Consider the following 20,367-nt stretch of genomic DNA (forward strand, 5'->3'; position numbering starts at 1 on the left):
TTTGATAATTTACAACGAATATTTTTTCCTAGTGAGTTCTTACCTGAACATGAGGTTGGTGATGGTAAATCTTGGCTGCATGCCAATGAGATTATCAATGAACTTCTGGGCCTGGATCTCCCTGAAACCCCTTGTGGCTTCAGGGTGTAATTCTAGGAGCTCAGGAGGGTTGTCGTCAGGTAAGGACTGGATAATGCGTATGTAGTCCTTCATGCTTCCAGATTTTGGCAGTGGCTAATATATGTGAAATTTTAAACACTGGTTAGTTTTTACCTACTGAGATATTTACTTTTGGCAATATATGAAGATGATATTTCCCCATGAAATTTTATACATTATTTTATGCTTATTTGTTGATGGTATACTCTAGATACTTCTGTCAAAAGTTGCACTTGGGTTATATTATAAAGTGCAGTTTCATGACAGACACATATAACTTTCTCATTGGAAAAAGAGAAAGGAAAAAAGAAAGGAGGGTGATTCTGACTACGCATTGCCTCAATGACCTGCAGCCACAGATAATGGATGCACTCAAGATTTAAGAAGTCATTTTACTTTGGTAAAGCCTATAGAAGACATGTGAGCATGACCTTAAGAATAACTGAAGAGACTAAGGGAGTTGGGGTTGGGGGTGGGCAAAACTGATGAAGGTGGTTGAAAGGGACACACTTCCAGTTAAAATAAGCAAAAAAAAAAAAAAAAAATACCAAGCGAGTTAAAAAGTTATTTAATAGGGAAATGAAAAGCTTTTTCTTCCTGTTTACCAGGTATATTTCCCAGTTGATATGTTATAACTAAGTATTGATTGGATAAAGGCTCTGTAAGGTAAGCAGATCCTTTGGCTGATCCCAGGATCACAACTAATTAAGAAAAAATATGTTTTTAAAAGCCTATTAAGCCATAATGATAAACATGGCTGTACTGGTTAAAAATACGTCAAGTTCTTTAATATTCAACCCTTCAAAAGATGGAGCCTAATTCTCCTTTTCTCAGCTGGAGCTTGGACTAAGTGGCTGCATCTGTCAAACATGAATAAAGTGGAAGGGATGGAGTGGGACTTTGCTTTTTTTTTTAAGCTTTAAAATAAAATTTTGTTTAAAAAACTTCAGCTCATAACATATATATTATTCTACCCTCTCTCTACCCCTACTCCCTACCACCTTTACTGAGGCATAATTGAAAAATAAGCTATATATATTTAAGGTGTATAACATGATAATTTGATATAAATGTAAGTTGTGAAATAATGATCACAATCAAAATAATGAACACATCTATCACATCCATATAGTTGTTTTTTTATTGTTGTTGCAGTGATATTGCTTAACATCTTTAGCATATTTCAAGTATACAATACAGTATTATTAACTATAGTTATCATGCTATACACTAGATCCCCAGAGCCTATTTATCTTATAACTGAAAGTTCGAACCCTATGACCAGTATCTCCCCATTTCTCTCTGGAGTGAGACTTTGGAGACCAGATCTTAAAAGGCACTGCAGCTCCTTTCCTCTCTCTTTGTTAACTCACTCTGGGGATGCCAGTTGCCATGTTTTGAGGACCATCAAGTGGTCCCAATGCTCCCAAATGGTGGAAGATGAGTTGACCTCTAGCCAACCCATGAACTTGTGAGTGAGTCTGGGAGTGTCCTCCAGCCTCTGTTAAGCATTCATGACTGCTGCCCAGATGATACCTTGACTGTCACCTTATGAGTAACCTTGAGCCAGAACAGTGCAGCTACACTGCTCCAAGGATATGTGCTAGTGCAGTTTTTGTTTATTAGATTATAAACTGATTCATAAGAGACACACAGAGTTTAAAAGTGAATTATATCAGCGTGGACCAAAAGGGACAGAGGCAGTGAAACATGGAGACAGGACTTCAGGTTCCTGTACAACTATAGACAGGAAGCATGTGAGAAAACTATTTAGCTGTCAACAAGGGCTACTTTCTATGGCACTGGAAGTCTAACTCAGAGGGTGGAACCAAGATCCCAGTGGAGGGAGGCAAGAGCCTCTGAATCCTCGCAGGAAATAAGACTGAGTCCTAATCAAGGAAATGCAGCATTTACCCATTTGGGTTTCAGAATTTCTGTGGACTAGTGACTGCTGTGTGTCTTTCATTTTCCCCTCTCTGCAGGGAAGACACAGTCCTATGCCTCTCCCATCATTGCCTGTGATGTATGTGGTGGCCATTGAGCGCAGATCAAGTGTCTTTTAGTTTTTATTTTGTAAAAGCTACTTTTTATTTTTGCATATTATACATATTTCTTCTGTGGTGTGAGCTTTCAAAACCATGACTGATTTTCCAGTTTCATTATCTTTTTCTACAAAATCAAAGAAGCTATAGAGAATAATCTTTTGAAATAAAGGGAAAAAATGATAGAGGTATTGGATCCACTGATTTGAAGATGAAACAAAGACCAAAGACCAAGCTGTCTAGGTGAGAAGTGTCTGTTGAGAGGGAAGGGCTGAGTCAAGTAACACTGCTACCTGTGGATCCCAGTTTTAGCTTTCCTGTCCATGAGTTTAATAGCAAAACACTTGCAGTGTTCCATGATGGCTTCCACCGAGTCAAACTTTTTGTCTCCTCTGAGTCCCGTCCCTAGGGCAAACTGCTGATTCCTCTCCAGCAAGTGTACTTTCACAACGTAGACCTTGTTCCCATAAAACACCACCAACACGTAGGGCTCTTTCCCGTTGGTGGTTCTCCTTCAATGGGCCCTGCTCTCCTTCAATGATGCCTCTTCCACTGCCCTGAAGACTGTATTTTCCAATGTACCATTCACCGTGATGGACATTCTTTGTCATCAGACCTCGCAGGGAAAGGTTTCTTCCTGCTCATGATTTTATAAAGTAGTGGATTTTCCTGGGGGCCAGAGCTGGCTGGAGACTGACTTTTCTGAGGTTAGCACAGCATGCTTTCTTTATGATCTGTTTTGTGCAGTCTGGTTGTGTGTCACAAATGAAGAGCCGGCAACGGCAAGAGGAATCTCTGGAGGACTTTGGTCTTGTGACAGGTGAGATGCTTCAGGCTTCACCTGGTGACGAGGAGCTGTGAGTGTCTGGGAGTCTCCTGCAGAGGCGTGGGTCAGGGGCCCTGGAAGCAGCAGTGCTGAGAGGTTCAGAGTGCTGGCATAAGTCCTCTTGGAGGAGGTCGCCATACGCCCCACCATACAGACTGACAAGTGTCTTTTAATTAAAAGGTCTTCATATGAAGGGGAACTACTTAAGGAGTTACACCAAAGGAACTGCACCCAAAGAGTCTCATCTGCTCAAGATCCTTGACCTTAACACTGTAATGGAATGAGAACTTTCAGGGGTCTGAGAGGGAGTGAGAACATTTGGTGTCTGGAAAGAATGTAAAACATTTGTGGCCAAGGATTTTGAAAGTTTAAAAACATTGCCTCAAATTATTTAACGCTCCTATCAATCTGATTCTGTGGCTGCTTGACCAATAGAACACTATACAGAATAAACATTTTGTGTCAGGTCTGGTCCTAGGCCTTAAGTGTTAAAGAGAAGAGAAAAAAAAAAAAAAGGAGTAACTGACCACTGACAAAGAAGAGAAATGCATTGTTCACATGGCCAGGAAAGTGGGTAGTAATGGCTTTCTTGATATCTTCAAGGAAAACATTGACCAATTAATGAGGGCCACAGGGAGACATCAGGGCTTCCCAGGTGGTACAGTGGTAAAGAATCCACCTGCCAATGCAGGAGACGCAGGAATCTCAGGTTCGATCTTTGGGTCAGGAAGATCCCCTGGAGAAGGAAATGGCAACCCATTCTAGTAGTCTTGCCTGGAAAATTCCATGGAAAAAGGAGTCTGGTGGGCTATAGTCCAAGGGGTGACCAAGAGTCAGATATGACTGAGTGACTGAACACAAGCACAAGCACACAGAAACATCAACTAACAGAGACATTAATAAAAAATTATCTGCAGAAACTAAGATTATGACAAGGAACAGGAAGACCTGGCAAGTTTTTATGACAAAACTGTCATAGAATTGCAGCATTTAAAGCAACTAAATAATTGAACTTATGATGAATCCTTTGATGAATCCTACAGAATCCTATTCTGTAGTCTGATAGAATTCTGCCAATGGAATTATATGCTTCTATGTTACGATGTTTCATATCCTCTTGAGCATGCTTAAGTAACAATCTGTATACAGGACTATGCCCACTGTACTTTTTTGCAATTTAAAAACTTTCAAGGATAATTTTATCTTAAGGGTTGAACTTAGACTCTAAACAACTAGAGCATTATTTAAAAGTTTTTTTTTTCTTTTTTTCTTAATGGGAATCTAAAAAACAACTCATAGCTTTTCCTGCCAGATGGTGTCATCTTCCTTCTCACCTTCCATCATCTCCCTTATGCAAATTCCGACCTTTCACATTCAGGTCAAGTCCTCTTTCCACACTCTCAAACCAGAGGTCTGGAGGATTTTTCCCTCCGTTAGCAACCATCTGCCGGCGCACGACTGCTGTGTGTAAACTGGAGAGTCTTGCTCCACAAAGATGGAGGCCTGGATGGAAGTTAAAGACCAGAGAGAGGGCAGGGATGACGCGGAGTCTCATCTTCAGTGCTTAGGGTGGACTTCCTGAGTCTCAACCCTCCTTACGGTACGTGGCTGCACCCCGAGAACCTCAGTTTCCTCATCTGAAACTGGGGATAACATCTATTTCACATAGTTGTTTTGAGCATTAAATGAGAAAAAGACATCAGTCGACAAGTGTGGATCAGATCAGTACAGCTTAACTTGCTTCTGCTTCCTTGTGCTTTGTATTTTATACTCTAGGTTCCCAGAGGGCACGAGCCATTTATCATTCTTTTAATTCACTGGCCAGCATAATGCTGTATTTAATAGCGTAGATTTCAGGTTGTGCCCTTGGTGGATGGTTGCTAGCAGAGCAAAAATTCTGCAGACCTCTGGCCTGACAGTTGGGAGGGAGGACTTGACATCAGTGTGATGGTTGGCAATTTGTATAGGGGAGGTGAATGGAAGATGAGAAGGATAATTTTTTTTTTTGGGAGGGATGGCATGCCACAGTTTGCAGGTTCCCCTATCAGGGACTGAACCTGCCTTCTCAGCAGTGAAAGTGCATAGTCCTAACCACTGGACCACCAGGGAATTTCCAGGAAGATGAGAAGGAAGATAATGCCATCTGGGTGATCACGGTAAAGTGGGTGTGGGCCTGGTGGGAGGAGGAGAAGGAGAGACAGAGGTCATACCCAGGTCATCTGTGGAGGGTCTTTAGAGTATGGATAGGTAGATAAAATGGTAATTAATAGAGTGATGGTCATTTACTTTTGTAATACTAAAGGTTATGTGTGTGTGCATGCGTGCTCTGTCGTGTCTGACTCTGCAATCCCATGGACTGTAGCCTGTCAGGTTCCTCTGACCATGGGATTTCCCAGGCAAGCATACTGGAGTGGGTTACTGTTTCTTCCTCCAGAGTATCTTCCTGCCTCAGGGATCTAACCCTTGTCTCTTGCATCTCCTGCACTGGCAGGTGGACTCTTTATCACTGTGACACCTGGGAAGCCACACGGAAAGTTAATAAACACCATTGAAAGTGAATATTAAGGGCTTCCCTGGTGGTCCAGTGGTTGAAGATTTGCCTGCCAATGCAGGGGACATGAATTTAATCTCTGGTCCAGGAAGATTCCACATGCCATGGAGCAACTAAGCCATAACTGCTCAGCCCTTGCAGTTAGAGCCTGAGTTCTGCAACAAGAGAAGCTGCTGCAGTGAGAAGCCCACACACTGTAGCTAGAGACTAGCCTCTACTCGCAGCAACCAGAGAAAAGCTTGTATGCAGCAATGAAGATCCAGTGCAGCCATAAATAAATACATATATAGAAAGTGAAAAAAGTGAATGTTAAAATTTATTTTAATATAGATTTTAAATAATGGAGCAGTCCTTAGTTAAACATAATCAAGTAATGTTAGGAAAATAATGTTTCTATTGCACAATTTCATATTTTGCCTCTATGATGAACGGTACCCATTATTTGTAACTGTTTACTGCTGTAAAGAAATATTCCAAGTGTCATTAGGACTGTTGCTGCCAGAAGTGATATCCATGAATGGCACTTAAAATAAATATATTATGTTAACTCTAAAAAAAAAAAAAGAAAATAAATCCTTTTCTTACCTCATCAGTAGAGAAACTGAAGTCATCTTTTAGCACCTCAGGATTACAAAATTTGTAGAGAAGGGTGTTTAAACATCGCCTGTCCCAGTTGTCGGTCACCCAGCCACCGTAAACCACCTCCCCAATCAGGTAGCGCATTGTCTGCCAAGGAATACTGGACTGAGCACTCAGGAAATTTTCCAACACCTTTATGGCAACCTGTAGAAAATGCACTAGTTTTCATTATTTAAGCACACGTTTTCAGGGTTTAACATAAAATTAACAACTCAAACAGCTACATATATTTTCTTTTTAAAAATATGTGGGGAAAAAAAGAATAAAAATATTAGGCTGCATATTTTGCTCATTGTTGTTGAACAAACTCTGAGTTACTTAGCTGATTAATATTGTTATTTTTTGAAGAGACAAAACAAACATGTAGTACTGAATTCAGAGGGCTTCCCAGGTAGCACTAGTGGTAAAGAACTCACCTGCCAAAGCAGGTAGATATTAAGAGATTGAATCCCCATGGACAGAGGAGCCTGGCAGGCTGTATTCTACAGGGTTGTACAGAGTCAGACACGATTGAAGCAACTAAGCATGCACAAGCACGCACTGAATTCAGGAGATACAAAAGGATAAACAAGGGAATGTAAATTTTCTCCTAACCCCTACTCTAGCCTTCACAGCCCCTGCCATGAGGCCATCATTTTTAACAATGTCTTGAGCTACGCTTACCGACACTTTGCGACCCCATGGATGGGCTTGCCAGGCTCCTCTGTCCATGGGATTCTCCAGACAAGAATACTGGAGTGGGTAGCCATTCCCTTCTCTAGGGGAAATCAAACCCAGGTCGTCTGCATTGCAGGCAGATCCTTTATCATCTTAGCCACAGGGAAGCCCCCTATGTAACTACATGCACATTAATTGATTTCATTCCTTCTTTTTTCCTCCTGACCTTCCCTCCTCTCTCTCTTCCTATCCTCCCTTAGTCCTTCAGCTATCTTTCATCTCTCCTTCCCTCTCATCTTTTTTTTTTTTTTTCTGTGTTCCTATCTTTATATACACCATCCTGCAACTGACCAACCAACATATCTTGGCTACTGTTGTTCAATGGCTGCAACAATTCATATTTCCACTAACAGTTGCCACCGTTCTCTCATTCCTTCCACTGTTCTTTCATCCCTTCCTCTACTAGGAGAGGTTGCCCTATGCAATTTTTATGTACTTTGCTGTTAATTTGTAGTTCACTTGCTACTGGTTATTTTCAAAATCTTTTCTCATGTCTGTTGGTCAAGATTTGATTTTCTGTACATTTAGCTATTTTTCCATTGGATTGTCTTTTCTTGTTAAAATGTGAGAGGTCTTTGTATATTATAGACATTAACTCTGTAAGTTATTTGCATTGCAGATATTATTCTAAATCTGTGATTTGTCTATTGACTTTATTTTGTCGTCATTTTTCATATAGGAGTTTTTATAACCACACATGCTTATCTTTGCTTTTATGGTTCTGGGTTTCGAATTTTAGCTAAGTTATCCCTAACTCCACAATTGTACATGTAATCTCCCAAATTTATTTTTAAAGATTTTTATTGTTTTACTATACATTTAAAGTTTACTCCATTCTGAAATTTATATTTGTATACAGTATAAGATAAAGGGCCAAACCAATTTTCTCCCAGTTGGATGGCCAGGGTAACCAGTATCTTTTACTTAAAAAAAAAAAAAATCCTCATTACTGAGTTAAAATATTTTCTATGTCAATATTAAAATTTCATATAAACTCAGATCTATTTCTGTATTCTCCATTAGGTCTCACTGCTTTGTTGTCTACTTCTGCCAAACAATATTGGATTTAGTAATGTGGATTTTTTTTTAATATGTTTTGATAACTGGTGAAGGGAGATTCTTGCAGTATTTTAATTTTTTGCATCTTTCTAGTTTATTCTTCAGTGTGTCTTCTTCTATGTAAACTTTATCAATTCCAGAATCTTCCTAATAAGGTTCTAATTGAATTGACATTAAATATGATACATAATTTTGGAAGAATTGGTAGGTTATGATATGGGAAGTCTTCCTATTGAAGAGAGAAGGCAAGACTGAAACTAAAGATGTGACATCAGACTGCAAGAACTGTGTATCTTTGGAGAGTCTTTTAAGTGTTCTGAGCCTTCATTTTCTTATCTTTAAAATGAGGATAATTAGTGTACTTACTTCATAAGGTTGTTGTGAGAATTAAATAATTCATATAAAGTAATCAGAACATTTTAAGCTCTCAGCAAATGTTATACTTTTTTACTTCTTGATTTACCATGTTCATTATTTAGGATGCATAGAGTTCTTATTAAATTTGTTCCTGAATATTAAAAAAAATTTATCACTACTGTGAATGTACTATGCTTCCATGTCTAGGTGTTTATTGCTAGGGAAAAGTTATTGGCTTTTATATATTTATGTCTTTATTGAGCCACTTTATTGAATTCTCTCATTACTTCTAATAGGTCTTTTTTTAAAACTAGTCTCTCCGATTTTCTAGATATACAATTATATCAACAAAAGGTAGTTTTTTCCTCTTTTTCTTGCCTCTCTTTTACAGAATTAATATGAATTATTTATCTTATCTTACTGCATTTACTAGAACTTTTAAGGCAGTGTTGAATGACAATGGTGATAAAAGGCATCCATGTCTGATTCCTGATTTTCTTTGAAACAATTTCAGTGTTTGGCTATTTAGAATAATATTTACTTTAGGTTTTTGGTAGTCTTTTTCATATTTAAGCTGTTCCTTTGAATCCTATAAGAGTTCTTTTTGGGAATGGTACCTGGATTCATAATAAAGCCCTTTCTATATCTATTGATCTGATCATTTAAACTGAGATTACTGATTTTCAAATACTGAGCCATTTTTACATTCTTGGAATAAACCCTACTTGGTCATAGTATATCATTCTTTGCTTCATTGCTGAAACCTATTAAGTTTAATATACAATTTTTATATGAAGTCCTAAGTGAAATTAACCTATAGTACTTTTCCATATTATCCTTACTAGGTATTCATATTAAAATTATGTTGATTTCATAGAATGAATTGGTGAGATTGCCATCTTTTTCTAAGTTTTGGAATAGTTTAAATAATATTAATATATCTGTTTTTTAAAATTCAGAGTGAAATAAGTTGTGAAACCATTTCATTCTGGTATTATTTGAAATTTCTTCTGGCAATTGGTCTATTCAACATTTCCATTTCTTTTTGAGTCAATTTAGAAAGTTCATATTTTTCTGGGAAATAATTGGTTTCAACTAGATTTCCAAACTTTATTAGTCTCATCAAAAACCAATTTTAAAATTTATTTTTCCTTTCTACATTTTGTGTTATTTCATTAATATTAAAAATTATATTTAATTTTATATTTAATTTTTATTTTTTCTAATTTCTTAAGATGAATATTTATTTCTTGCATTTCTTGTTTAATAATGAATATTTGAGTTAGTTGTTTTTTTTTTTTCTGAGCATAGCTTTTGTCTCTCACATTATTTTTGGTGTGGCGGTGTTATTCACTCAGTCGTGTCTGACTCTTTGCAACCCCATAGACTGTAGCCTGCCAGGCCCCTCTGTCTATAGAATTTTCCAGGCAAGAATACTGGAATGGGTTGCCATTTCCTTCTCCAGGGAATCTTCCTGACCCAGGGATCGAACCTGGGTCTCCTGCATTGCAGGCAGATTCTTTACCAAATAAAGTAGTATAATTTCTATTATGTTTGAGATATTTTATGACTTCTCTTTAATATTCTCTTTATCTTCCCTTTTAATATTCTTATCTAGAGCTGTGTTTCTTATTTTACAACTTGTTAAGATTTCTTGGATCAAATGTTTATTAGATTATGATTGGAGAATGTGACCCATAAAATCATTAAATATTTTTCTTTGTGGCCACGTTTATGATTGAGTTTTCTAACAGTTCCTTAGCTGTATGAAAAGAGATGAACTGTCTATTGGAAAGATGTTAGGTTCTATTTACATCTGTTAATCAAGTTTGTTAATTGTACTATTTTCTCTGTCTTATTTTTGCTTATTAGATCTAATTGCGAGTTTTTTGAAATTTCCACAATAATCACATATGCATATACATTATATAATGTATATGCAGATACACGTGTCTATATAGACATACACGTATGTGCATTTGTGCTACAGTGTACCAATTGTGATCAATAAAGACACCACATGATGAAACAGCCAAGAGCACAAACTCTGAAGCTAGACCACCTGTGACCGAGTCCTGCCTGTTCTGCTCACTCTTTAGGCCAATTGCCAAACCTCTCTGTACTTCAACTGTAAACTAAGGATCATACTACCTTGTTTTTAGGAATGTTGTAAAGCAAAAGCAAAGCAAAGTCGCTCAGTCATGTCCGACTCTTTGCGACCCCATGGACTATAGCCTATCATGTTACTACATCCATGGGATTTTCCAGGCAAGAATACTGGAGTGGGCTGCCATTTCCTTCTGCAGGGGGTCTTCCTGACCCAGCGATCGAACCCGGGTTGCCCACGTTGTAGGCAGACACTTTACTGTCTGAGCCACCCTGAACTACAGTCAGCTCTTGGTCTTGTTTTTGCTAACTGTATAGAGCTTCTCCATCTTTGGCTGCAAAGAATATAATCAATCTGATTTCGGTGTTGACCATCTGGTGATGTCCATGTGTAGAGTCTTCTCTTGTGTTGTTGGAAGAGGGTGTTTGCTATGACCAGTGCATTCTCTTGGCAAAACTCTATTAGGAATGTTGTAAGATTAATTCAGTTAATTCATAAAGTACTTAAAACCATGTCTGAGCGAAAGCACTGTAAAAGTTAAGTTTTCATGACTGTTATATCCTCATAAACTGTTTCTCTCTCTACTACTTGGTGCTTTTTCAGCTTAAAATCCATCTTTACTGATATTAATATTACCATTCCTGTTTTTTGCTGTTCTTATTTTCTTGGTAGTTTCAAGCTTTTTCATTGATGTAAGGGTTTTTCATATAAACTCTGTAAAGTTGAGTTTTGTTTTGTAACCCAGTGTAATAATTTTGCCTCTTTAATGAAAGATTGCAATCCATTTACATTTAATGTAAAAACTGATATTCCCTTTGTATTACTTTACATTATTAGTTTACTTTGTTGTTTCTCTCCCTCCCTCATTTTAATAGGTTGATCAAATTGTTATTTATAAAGCCTTTTGATGTTCATTAATTTAAACATTATACCATTTCCATTACAGGTTACCTTTCCTTTCCTTGAATTCATATTAAAATAACATTCCTTTTTTCAAATGAAGAGATGTCAATTATTTTCCTACCAAAGTTTTCCATTTCCCTATTTTTTCCTTTGCATTCTCTAATGTTAAAGCTAGTAATAAGGTGAAACATTTAGAAAACTTACACTTCCCTCCTCTCTCCTTTCCTCACATAAACACTTCGGAAGTTTTTCACTCTCCTCCTTCACTCTTCATGTACACGCTTCCCTCCACTCCAATCCTAGACTTTGTTGAGATACCTTAGGACTCTTACTATAGGTTAGTACTCTAATAAGTTTAATATAGCTTAGTACTCTTACTAAAACTCAGCTTAAAACTATTAAGGGAATTTTTCTCGTATGACTCTTCCTCTTAAATAATCTATACTTAGCACTTAGAGAAGGCAATGGCAACCCACTCCAGTGTTCTTGCCTGGAGAATCCCAGGGACGGGGGAGCCTGATGGGCTGCCGTCTATGGGGTCACACAGAGTCGGACACGACTGAAGTGACTAAGCAGCAGCAGCAGCAGCACTTAGACTACTAACCCTAGACTGTTTATTATTATCTATTTAGATTTATAATCTACTGTAAGGTTTAACAACACACTGTTCACCACAGTTTCAATTTCTTTTCATTTTCCTTTATTTTGGCTCTCTTTCTGATACATTTGTACATAGGGTAGATCTTAAGCATTTTCCACAGATAGAGAACACTAGTTACATATTACCTGAATCCTTGCTTATATGCAAATATCTTTCTTTACTTTGACAGAGTGCATGATATTTTGACTGGAAATAAGATTCTTGGCATTCAGTCTTAGTCCCCCAGATTCTCTAGATGCTAGTCCACTTTATTCTAGCTAGTGATGGTAGGTGACAAGTCTAAGTGTCATCGCTGTTCTTTTATAACTTGTCTTTTAAGCTTGGCGTTCAGGAATTTTCTAGCTTATGTCCAAATATGTCTTTATGACAACTCTGCCTGAGTTAGTAAAGATTTTCAATCTGTAAACTCAAATCTTTCATCAGTTCAGAAACAATAAAACAGCTTATTTCTTTGTTTTTTCTCTCTATTCAGTTTTCTCCTCAGGAATTCATATAATTTGAATTAGGTGTTCCCTTTAAATGCCTTCTTCATTTGTGCCTTATGATTTCCATCTTATTGTAACTTTCTTCCTATGCTCTGAGTTATTCCTTCTATTTGTTTTTTCTAGCCATTTGGACGGAGGAGCCTGGTGGGCTGCAGTCCATGGGGTCGCGACTGAGCGACTTCACTTTCAATTTTCACTTTCATGCACTGGAGAAGGAAATGGAAACCCACTCCAGTGTTCTTGCCTGGAGAATTCAAGGGATGGCGGAGCCTGGTGGGCTGCTGTCTTTGGGGTCACACAGAGTCGGACACAACTGAAGCAACTTAGCAGCAGCAGCAGCAGCCATTAACTCAAGTCTCAACCATGACCATTTTTTCCTTCAATTCACCTCCCTCTAATTAACCATGTAACTTTTTTTTTAAGTTCAAGAATCACGGTGTGTGTATACAACTTCAATTAGTTGAGAGCACATTGAGCCTATGTACTAATTAACACCTCTTTACACACGTGTGTAAATGAATCATGCCAAAACACAGTGACACGGACCCTTTTTTTGTGATAAAACATAATTGTTGGAGATCATAAATTGATCATATTTACAATAATAAATTGAGCTAACGACACAAATAAAAATTCCAAAATTTGAAAAAAAGGCAAAAGGATGACCACATATCTTCTTAATGTCACACTGGAACATTGTCTAACATGCTCACTTAAGGATTATCAAATACTTCAGGAGTATCTGCTTTTGTTTTGATTTACTATTTCCTATTGATTAGGGCACTTTACAACTCTGTACAAGTATAGGCTAACTTATAGGAAACTGTTGGCCCTGTATCTGCTTCTTTCTGATAACGATGTAAATGAAATTTTGTCTTGTAGAAATACAAATGGTTTCTGGCTCATAAAGAAAATTACAACCCCAAGGTTACAATTGTACTGCCTATATGGCATTTAGCAATTTTATATGTAATTTGATAATCATATTTCATTATAATTGTTTAAATAATTCTAAATATTTCTGTTATCCTACACTTTTATAAGGACCCTGGTGGCACAGCAGTAAAGAATCTGTCTGCAATGCAAGAGACATCCGGGTTTGATCCCTGGGTCAGCAAGATCCTCTGGAGAAGGAAATGGCAACCCATTCTAGTATGTTTGCCTGGAGAATTTCATGGACAGAGGAGCCTGGTGGGCTACAGTCCTTGTCCAACTTGCAAGAGTTGGACACGACTTAGCAATTAACAAATACTTTTAAAAATCAGTTTTACCATCCTGCTGATTCTTTTATCAATGAGTTAAAAATTCTTTGATATGTGCTCATGTAACAAAAAATCATGTGTGTAAAATGTGTATGTACTTTTGTATCCTGACGGGTTCTTATAATTTTCTGTTCTATTTCTTGTGTTCTTTCTCTCTTTGGCTACTGGATCTTGTTTGATATGTTATTTTTCTTGGTCTTGTCATTGTGGCTCAGGTCCAGACTTTGGGGAGCTTAAAGTGGTGGAAAACAGTCCTACATGTGGTGGAAAATATATTGATGGTTAGTCCTATGGGCTGGCAGATAGCAACAGTCAGTTGTCAGTCCACTGAGGAAAGTCTCCAAGTTGCCTGACAGGGAGCTGACTGGCCCTGAAACTCCCCCTAGTGGGAGGAGCTGTGTCCAAACTCAACTTCCCACTGAACCAGAAGTTTCCACTTAATGAGAGGGGCTGTGCAGGAATTCAATTTCCCACAGTTTCAAGGCGCTAGCATTTGGCATTTCTAGACAACTACTTGAACATCAGTTACCCAGACTCAGACATCCTGGCACCCAGGCAGTCTGTTTCTTTGCCACTGGGAAGAATGCTCTCACACTTGCCACATGAAAAGGGAGAACAAAGGAGGGAAAGGCTACTTCTTTTGGAGAGCGGTGCCACGATGTAACCAGATGCTTCTGGCTTAAGCAAGCCTCTCTGCCAAATGCCAAAAGGACAGCAGCATCCCATAAATTCCAGCCTGTGCCAAGTAAAGCTGCTGCCTTTCACCCCAAGCTCTTTGCATGACAAAATACCCTGCCAACACCTGGCACTCTGCAGTCCTACCATTTGTTTCCATTGCAGATGGTTTAGTATATACTGAAATAAATATATACTCTAAATATATGTGCAGAAATGAGATTATACATATTCTGTTCTAACCCAGTTTTGGCAATCAACCTTATAAATGTGACTATCTTAGTCTATATCAATAGTAACAGGAATTCTTTAAAGGCTTTCAAAATATATTATCAATCTGTCTTCTGGAAAGTTAGTAACAATTAAATTAGCTGTATGAGATAATTAGCTGCTTCTCTACATTTTTGTTTGTTTTAGCCACCGTGGTACTGAAAGGTGGTATCTTCAGTTCAGTTCAGTTGCTCAGTCGTGTCCGACTCTCCACGACCCCATGAATCACAGCACGCCAGGCCTCCCTGTCCATCACCAACTCCCAGAGTTCACTCAAACTCATGTCCACAGAGTCGGTGATGCCATCCAGCCATCTCATTCTCTGTCGTCCCCTTCTCCTCCCGCCCCTAACCTTTCCCAGCATCAGACACTTTTCCAGTGAGTCAACTTGTCGCATGAGGTGGCCAGAGTATTGGAGTTTCAGCTTTAGCATCAGTCCTTCCAATGAACACCCAGGACTGATCTCCTTTAGAATGGACTGGTTGGATCTCCTTGCAGTACAAGGGACTCTCAAGAGTTTTCTCCAACACCACAGTTCAAAAGCATCAATTCTTCGGTGATCAGCTTTCTTCACAGTCCAACTCTCACATCTTACTGTGGTTTTAATCAGTATTTCCCTAATTGTTGTATTTGGCAGTGTTCTCCAGAGAAACTGAACCAAATAGGATGTATGGGGAATCAAGTCAGTGTATGGAGGTTCCCCAAAAAACTAAAAGGAGAGTTGCCATATGACCCAGAAATCCCATTCCTGGGCATATATCTCAACAAAACTATTATTTGAAAAGATATACACATCCCAACATTCATAGCAGTGCTATTTATAATAGCCAAGACATGGAAACAACCTAAATATCCATTGACAAATGAATGGAATATTACTCAGCCATAAAAAGGATGAAAAATGCCATTTGTAGCAACATGGATGGACCTAGAGATTATCATACTAAGCAAAGTAAGTTAGAAATTCAAATACCATATGATATCACTTATGTGTGGAATCTAGCTGCTGCTGCTGCTAAGTTGCATCAGTTCAGTTCAGTTCAGTTGCTCAGTCGTGTCTGACTCTTTGCGACCCCATGAATCACAGCACACCAGGCCTCCCTGTCCATCACCAACTCCCAGAGTTCACTCAAACTCATGTCCATCGAGTCGGTGATGCCATCCAGCCATCTCATTCTTGGCCGTCCCCTTCTCCTCCGGCTCCCAATCCTTCCCAGCATCAGAGTCTTTTCCAGTGAGTCAACTCGTCGCATGAGGTGGCCAAAGTATTGGAGTTTTTACATTCTTGGAATAAACCCTACTTGGTCATAGTATATCATTCTTTGCTTCATTGATGAAACCTATTAAGTTTAATATATAATTTTTATATGAAGTCCTAAGTGAAATTAGCCTACAGTACTTTTCCATATTATCCTTACTAGTTGCGTCAGTTCAGTTCAGTTCAGTCGCGTCAGTCGTGTCCAATTCTGTGTGACCCCATAGACAGTAGCTCACCAGGCTCCCCCGTCCCTGGGATTCTACAGGTAAGAACACTGGAGTGGGTTGCCATTTCCTTCTCCAATGCATGAAAGTGAAAAGTGAAAGTGAAGTCGCTTCGTCGTGTCCGACTCTCAGTGACCCCATGGACTGCAGCCCACCAGGCTCCTCCATCCACGGAAAGGGTACTGTAGTGGGTTGCCAGTGCCTTCTCCAGTGGAATCTAGAATATGACACAAATGAACTTATCTCTGAAACAGACTCACAGAAATAAAGAACAGGCTTGTGGCTGCCAAACAGGGGAAGCAGTGGAGAGTTGGATTGGGAGTTTGAAACAAGCAGATGTGAACTATTATATATATAGAATGGATAAGCAATAAAGTCCTACTATATAGCACAGAGAACTATATTCAATATCTGGTGATAAGCCATATGGGAAAGAATATGAAAAAGAGAATCACTGTGCCTATACACCAGAAACTAATACAACATTGTAAACTAAAAAAAATAGTTTGCAATATTAAACACAAATAAAGGGTTCTATAAGAATAGTGAAGACTCTTTGGCTAAAATTTTCCCCCTACAATGGGTCAATGTCATTTTTCTTGCTTTAAATGAATAAATAGAAACAACAAACACTTTTGTGGTGATTTTTATGTGTCAGGCACTGTTCTAAGTGCTTTACAGTTCACAGTGTATTGACTAGTCTGCTCTTATTTTTCTTAAAAAGAATTTATTTGCTTATTTGGCTGTGACAGATCTTGGTTGCAGCATGTGGCATCTGGTTCCCTGACCAGGGATTGAACCCCAGCCCCCTGCCTGGAAGTGCAGAATTAAGCCACCGGACCACCAGGGAAGTCCCTAGTCTGCTTCTTACACTGCCCTTTGGCAGAGGTACTTTTTTGGCCAAGGAAACTAAGACCCCGAGAGGTTAGTAAGCTTGCCAAATAACTTGTAAATCTTGTACAGCTATAAGCAGAGGAGCTCTGATTTGATTTCTGAAAAAAGGGCTTCCAGGTCCACGCGTTTAAACGTTAGTCAGCCCTCATTGCCTAGTTACAGAGTTTGTTACCTTAGTACCATGAACAACATTTAATATTTGTGTGATACACACTAGGCTTTCTATATCTTATCACTACTTATTTGTTGTTATATATAAAGTACCAGACTTACCTCCAAGTCTGAAGAACTAAATGCATATGCGATATTCCAGCCCAATATTCCATAAATTTTTCTTTCATTGATAAGAGCATTGAAGAAACACAAGCTGAATAAAATTTTTTTCCACCATGGTCCACAGTCAGGTTTTTCAAATAACTCTTCTGTTACCTCTCCACTCCCATTGAATCCAAATGTCTGAAGTAAATTATTTTTTAGTCCCTGGGGATTTTCCACTGCAATCTTTAAAACAGATGTGAGTAAAAACAACTTGTGGGACAGACATAGGCATTAGGACTGGTGGGGGGTGGGGGACTCTTACACAGACAACTAGCAAAGACTGTATCTGATAACAGAACTTGCTAAGACTAGAACTCTTTTTAAGATTAAGTAGCAAATAAAAAATCTTGTGTTATTCTTTTCCCATTTGAAAACTTCTGTAAAGGGGTTGTATCAGATTTCCAAGTGCTCCAATTTGTACTTTAAAATGAGAGGAACAACAATGTTATTAAAAGCACTCCTGTTTGCTCAGCAAGCCCAGCATTTTAGAAAGTTGAAAGTGAAGAATTTCTATATTCTAAACGCTTGATGGCAGCTAAGTGGCTGTAACAGAATCAGGGCTGCATGGCCTCGGCAAGGCAGCAGAGAGAAGGGGCATCAAATATAGTACACAGAGAACTTGTCGAACCCACAAAAGCATCTAATCACCAGTGATATGAAAAAAGAGGACAAAAAACTTGGTGTGTTACTAAAGTGCACTGTTTTCATTGAAAATCGACTGATTTCTTACCTAGGAAAATTGAAATGAGGAGGTACAGGAGGTGAAGTGGGAAGAGAATTACTTGGAGGGCTTTTTTTTAAAGAGCATGACTGTAAGTCTAAAACCGAAAGGTCTGAAAATGTTTCTTTACTTGCACAGTTTTCATAGACATACATATATATGTGTATGTGTATTTCATATTATGTGGATATGTATGTAGGATATGTATAAATATGTGTAGACAGGTACTATGATACATGTGTGTGTGTGCATACATGAACATGAAATTTCTTTTAAAATTGAATTTAATTAATTTTCATTGGAGTATAGTTAATTTACAATGTTGTTTGTTTTTGCTGTACAGCAAAGTGAATCAGTTATATATATACATATATTCAGCCCTGATGCTGGGACGGATTGGGGGCAGGAGGAGAAGGGGATGACAGAGGATGAGATGGCTGGATGGCATCACCGACTCGATGGACATGAGTTTGGGTGAACTCTGGGAGTTGGTGATGGACAGGGAGGCCTGGCGTGCTGTGATTCATGGGGTCACAAAGAATCGGACACGACTGAGCAACTGAACTGAACTGATTCACCCTTTTTAAGATTCTTTTCCCATATAGGTCACCACAAAGCTTTGGGTAGAGTTTCCTGTGGAACGTGAGATATCTGAGTTCAGGATCAGACTGATTGATTTATTCACAGAACACTTAAAATGTTCCTTGAAGCTCTACCTCTGTCGCCACCTTTCATATCCCCCTCTCCTGGACGAAGATAAAACGCTGTCTGACGTAATCCTCTGCCTGACCCTGGGAGGTAAAGGGACCCTCTTGAGTCTCAGACAAAAAGCTGCATATTTCTCCAATCCATGTCCGATCTTCTCCAGGAGTAGGGTAGCTGGGAAGCGCCTCAGTACTGTGGGCTTGGGTAAATACACCCGGGAGTCTGGGAAGAGCTGGGGGTCAGTGTGACAGGGAGAAGTTTCTTTGTTTCCCAAGAGTCAAGTTGATTTATTCTCAGGCTGGATTGGGGCTCTTATCAGGAAACTGCCCATCCACCCCATTTCCTCGGTCTTCACATCAATTCTGTTAAACTTGGACATGTACATGTGTTTGCATGTCTGGGCATGCGTTCTGCCTGTGCAACTGGTCAGTTTTCTTTGCTATTAGGACTCCATCTTTTGGTCAACTGGACACTTGTTTAACAGAGTTGACCCAACTCTTAGTATTTATTCAAACTTAATGGTGGATATGAGTAGAAGTCACAGATAATTTTTAAATAGGACTTTTTAGTCAATTATTTCAACCTGCTTTTTGCCAGATTCTTTTCAGAGAATTAATAACAAATTGTGAAAGAGTTAGGGGGACCAGAGACAGGAGAAAGCTAGAGAAGCAAAAGGCAAGGAAAGACCCAAATTCTTTACTCTATCTTCTGGTTTATGGGAGTTGGAAGTCTAAGTATCCTTGTTTGAGAAAACAAACATTTAAACTGTCCAATCCCTTGAAAGCAGGGATCTTGTTTATACTTTGGCATCCTTTCTGGTCCACAATGTAAGGCTGAGCACAGGAAAGATTTAGCATACTAGAATTAGCTCTCTCTTCTTAATTCAGAATCATGAATACAAGATAATTTACATTCAAACAGTGCTTCAGAGTCAATATTAGTATCTGTTATACATTGCCCTTACCTTTAAACTCTTTTGAAGGATAGGAATTGGGAAAGAACTGTCTGATTTTGAGCTTAACCATAGCCTGAACTTAGGCTCTATTATCACATCTGGACTATTAAATCTGTAAAAAGGAAACATTTATAAATATTTTAATGTGAAGAATTTAAATGAAATCAATATGTTCTAAGAATCACAGTTGTTTTAATGTTAAAATGGCCTTAGAAATCACTTCAATAACCAACCATAAGAACTTCTGTATTGCATAAGAATTTGTGTAAGATCCATTAATTCCCATTTTGAAAAGGTAGTCTTCCCTCACTTAGGTACAAAAAAGATCTGGGTTCATTGCAAAAAACTTGGAAAAGATGGCAAATTAAGAACAAAATAAAAACCAGAGTTCCATTGGTCAAATCTGGCACAACTGAACATCATAATAAACATTCATGGTAACAGATTATAATCCACTGAATAAAACAGAAATCCATGAGTCCATGCTGGTATAAGTAAACAAATGAATAAATAAATGGGGAGGAGAAAATCTCCTAATAGTAGAATTTAATTTAAAATTTAGAAGAAATTATGAAGTTA

General features: G+C 38.4%; 1 protein-coding gene across 2 annotated transcripts in view; it reads right to left on the reverse strand.

Annotated features, from left to right (window-relative positions):
* The window catches only part of DNAH14 (dynein axonemal heavy chain 14), a 398,894-nt gene that overhangs the window by 22,562 nt on the left and 355,965 nt on the right, over nucleotides 1-20,367 (reverse strand). For both annotated transcript variants that reach the window (XM_088845531.1, XM_088845532.1), the window contains 4 exons: nucleotides 19,798-19,900; nucleotides 17,363-17,590; nucleotides 6,164-6,361; nucleotides 44-234 (listed from right to left, as the gene is read on the reverse strand). In XM_088845531.1, the coding sequence (XP_088701657.1) occupies nucleotides 44-234; nucleotides 6,164-6,361; nucleotides 17,363-17,590; nucleotides 19,798-19,900 (720 nt within the window). The remainder of the gene's footprint in view (nucleotides 1-43; nucleotides 235-6,163; nucleotides 6,362-17,362; nucleotides 17,591-19,797; nucleotides 19,901-20,367) is intronic.

The sequence above is a fragment of the Moschus berezovskii genome, chromosome 17 (genome assembly GCF_049115385.1).
Source record: "Moschus berezovskii isolate FMDL1 chromosome 17, NW_MosBer_1.0, whole genome shotgun sequence".
NCBI classification, from domain to species: domain Eukaryota; kingdom Metazoa; phylum Chordata; class Mammalia; order Artiodactyla; family Moschidae; genus Moschus; species Moschus berezovskii.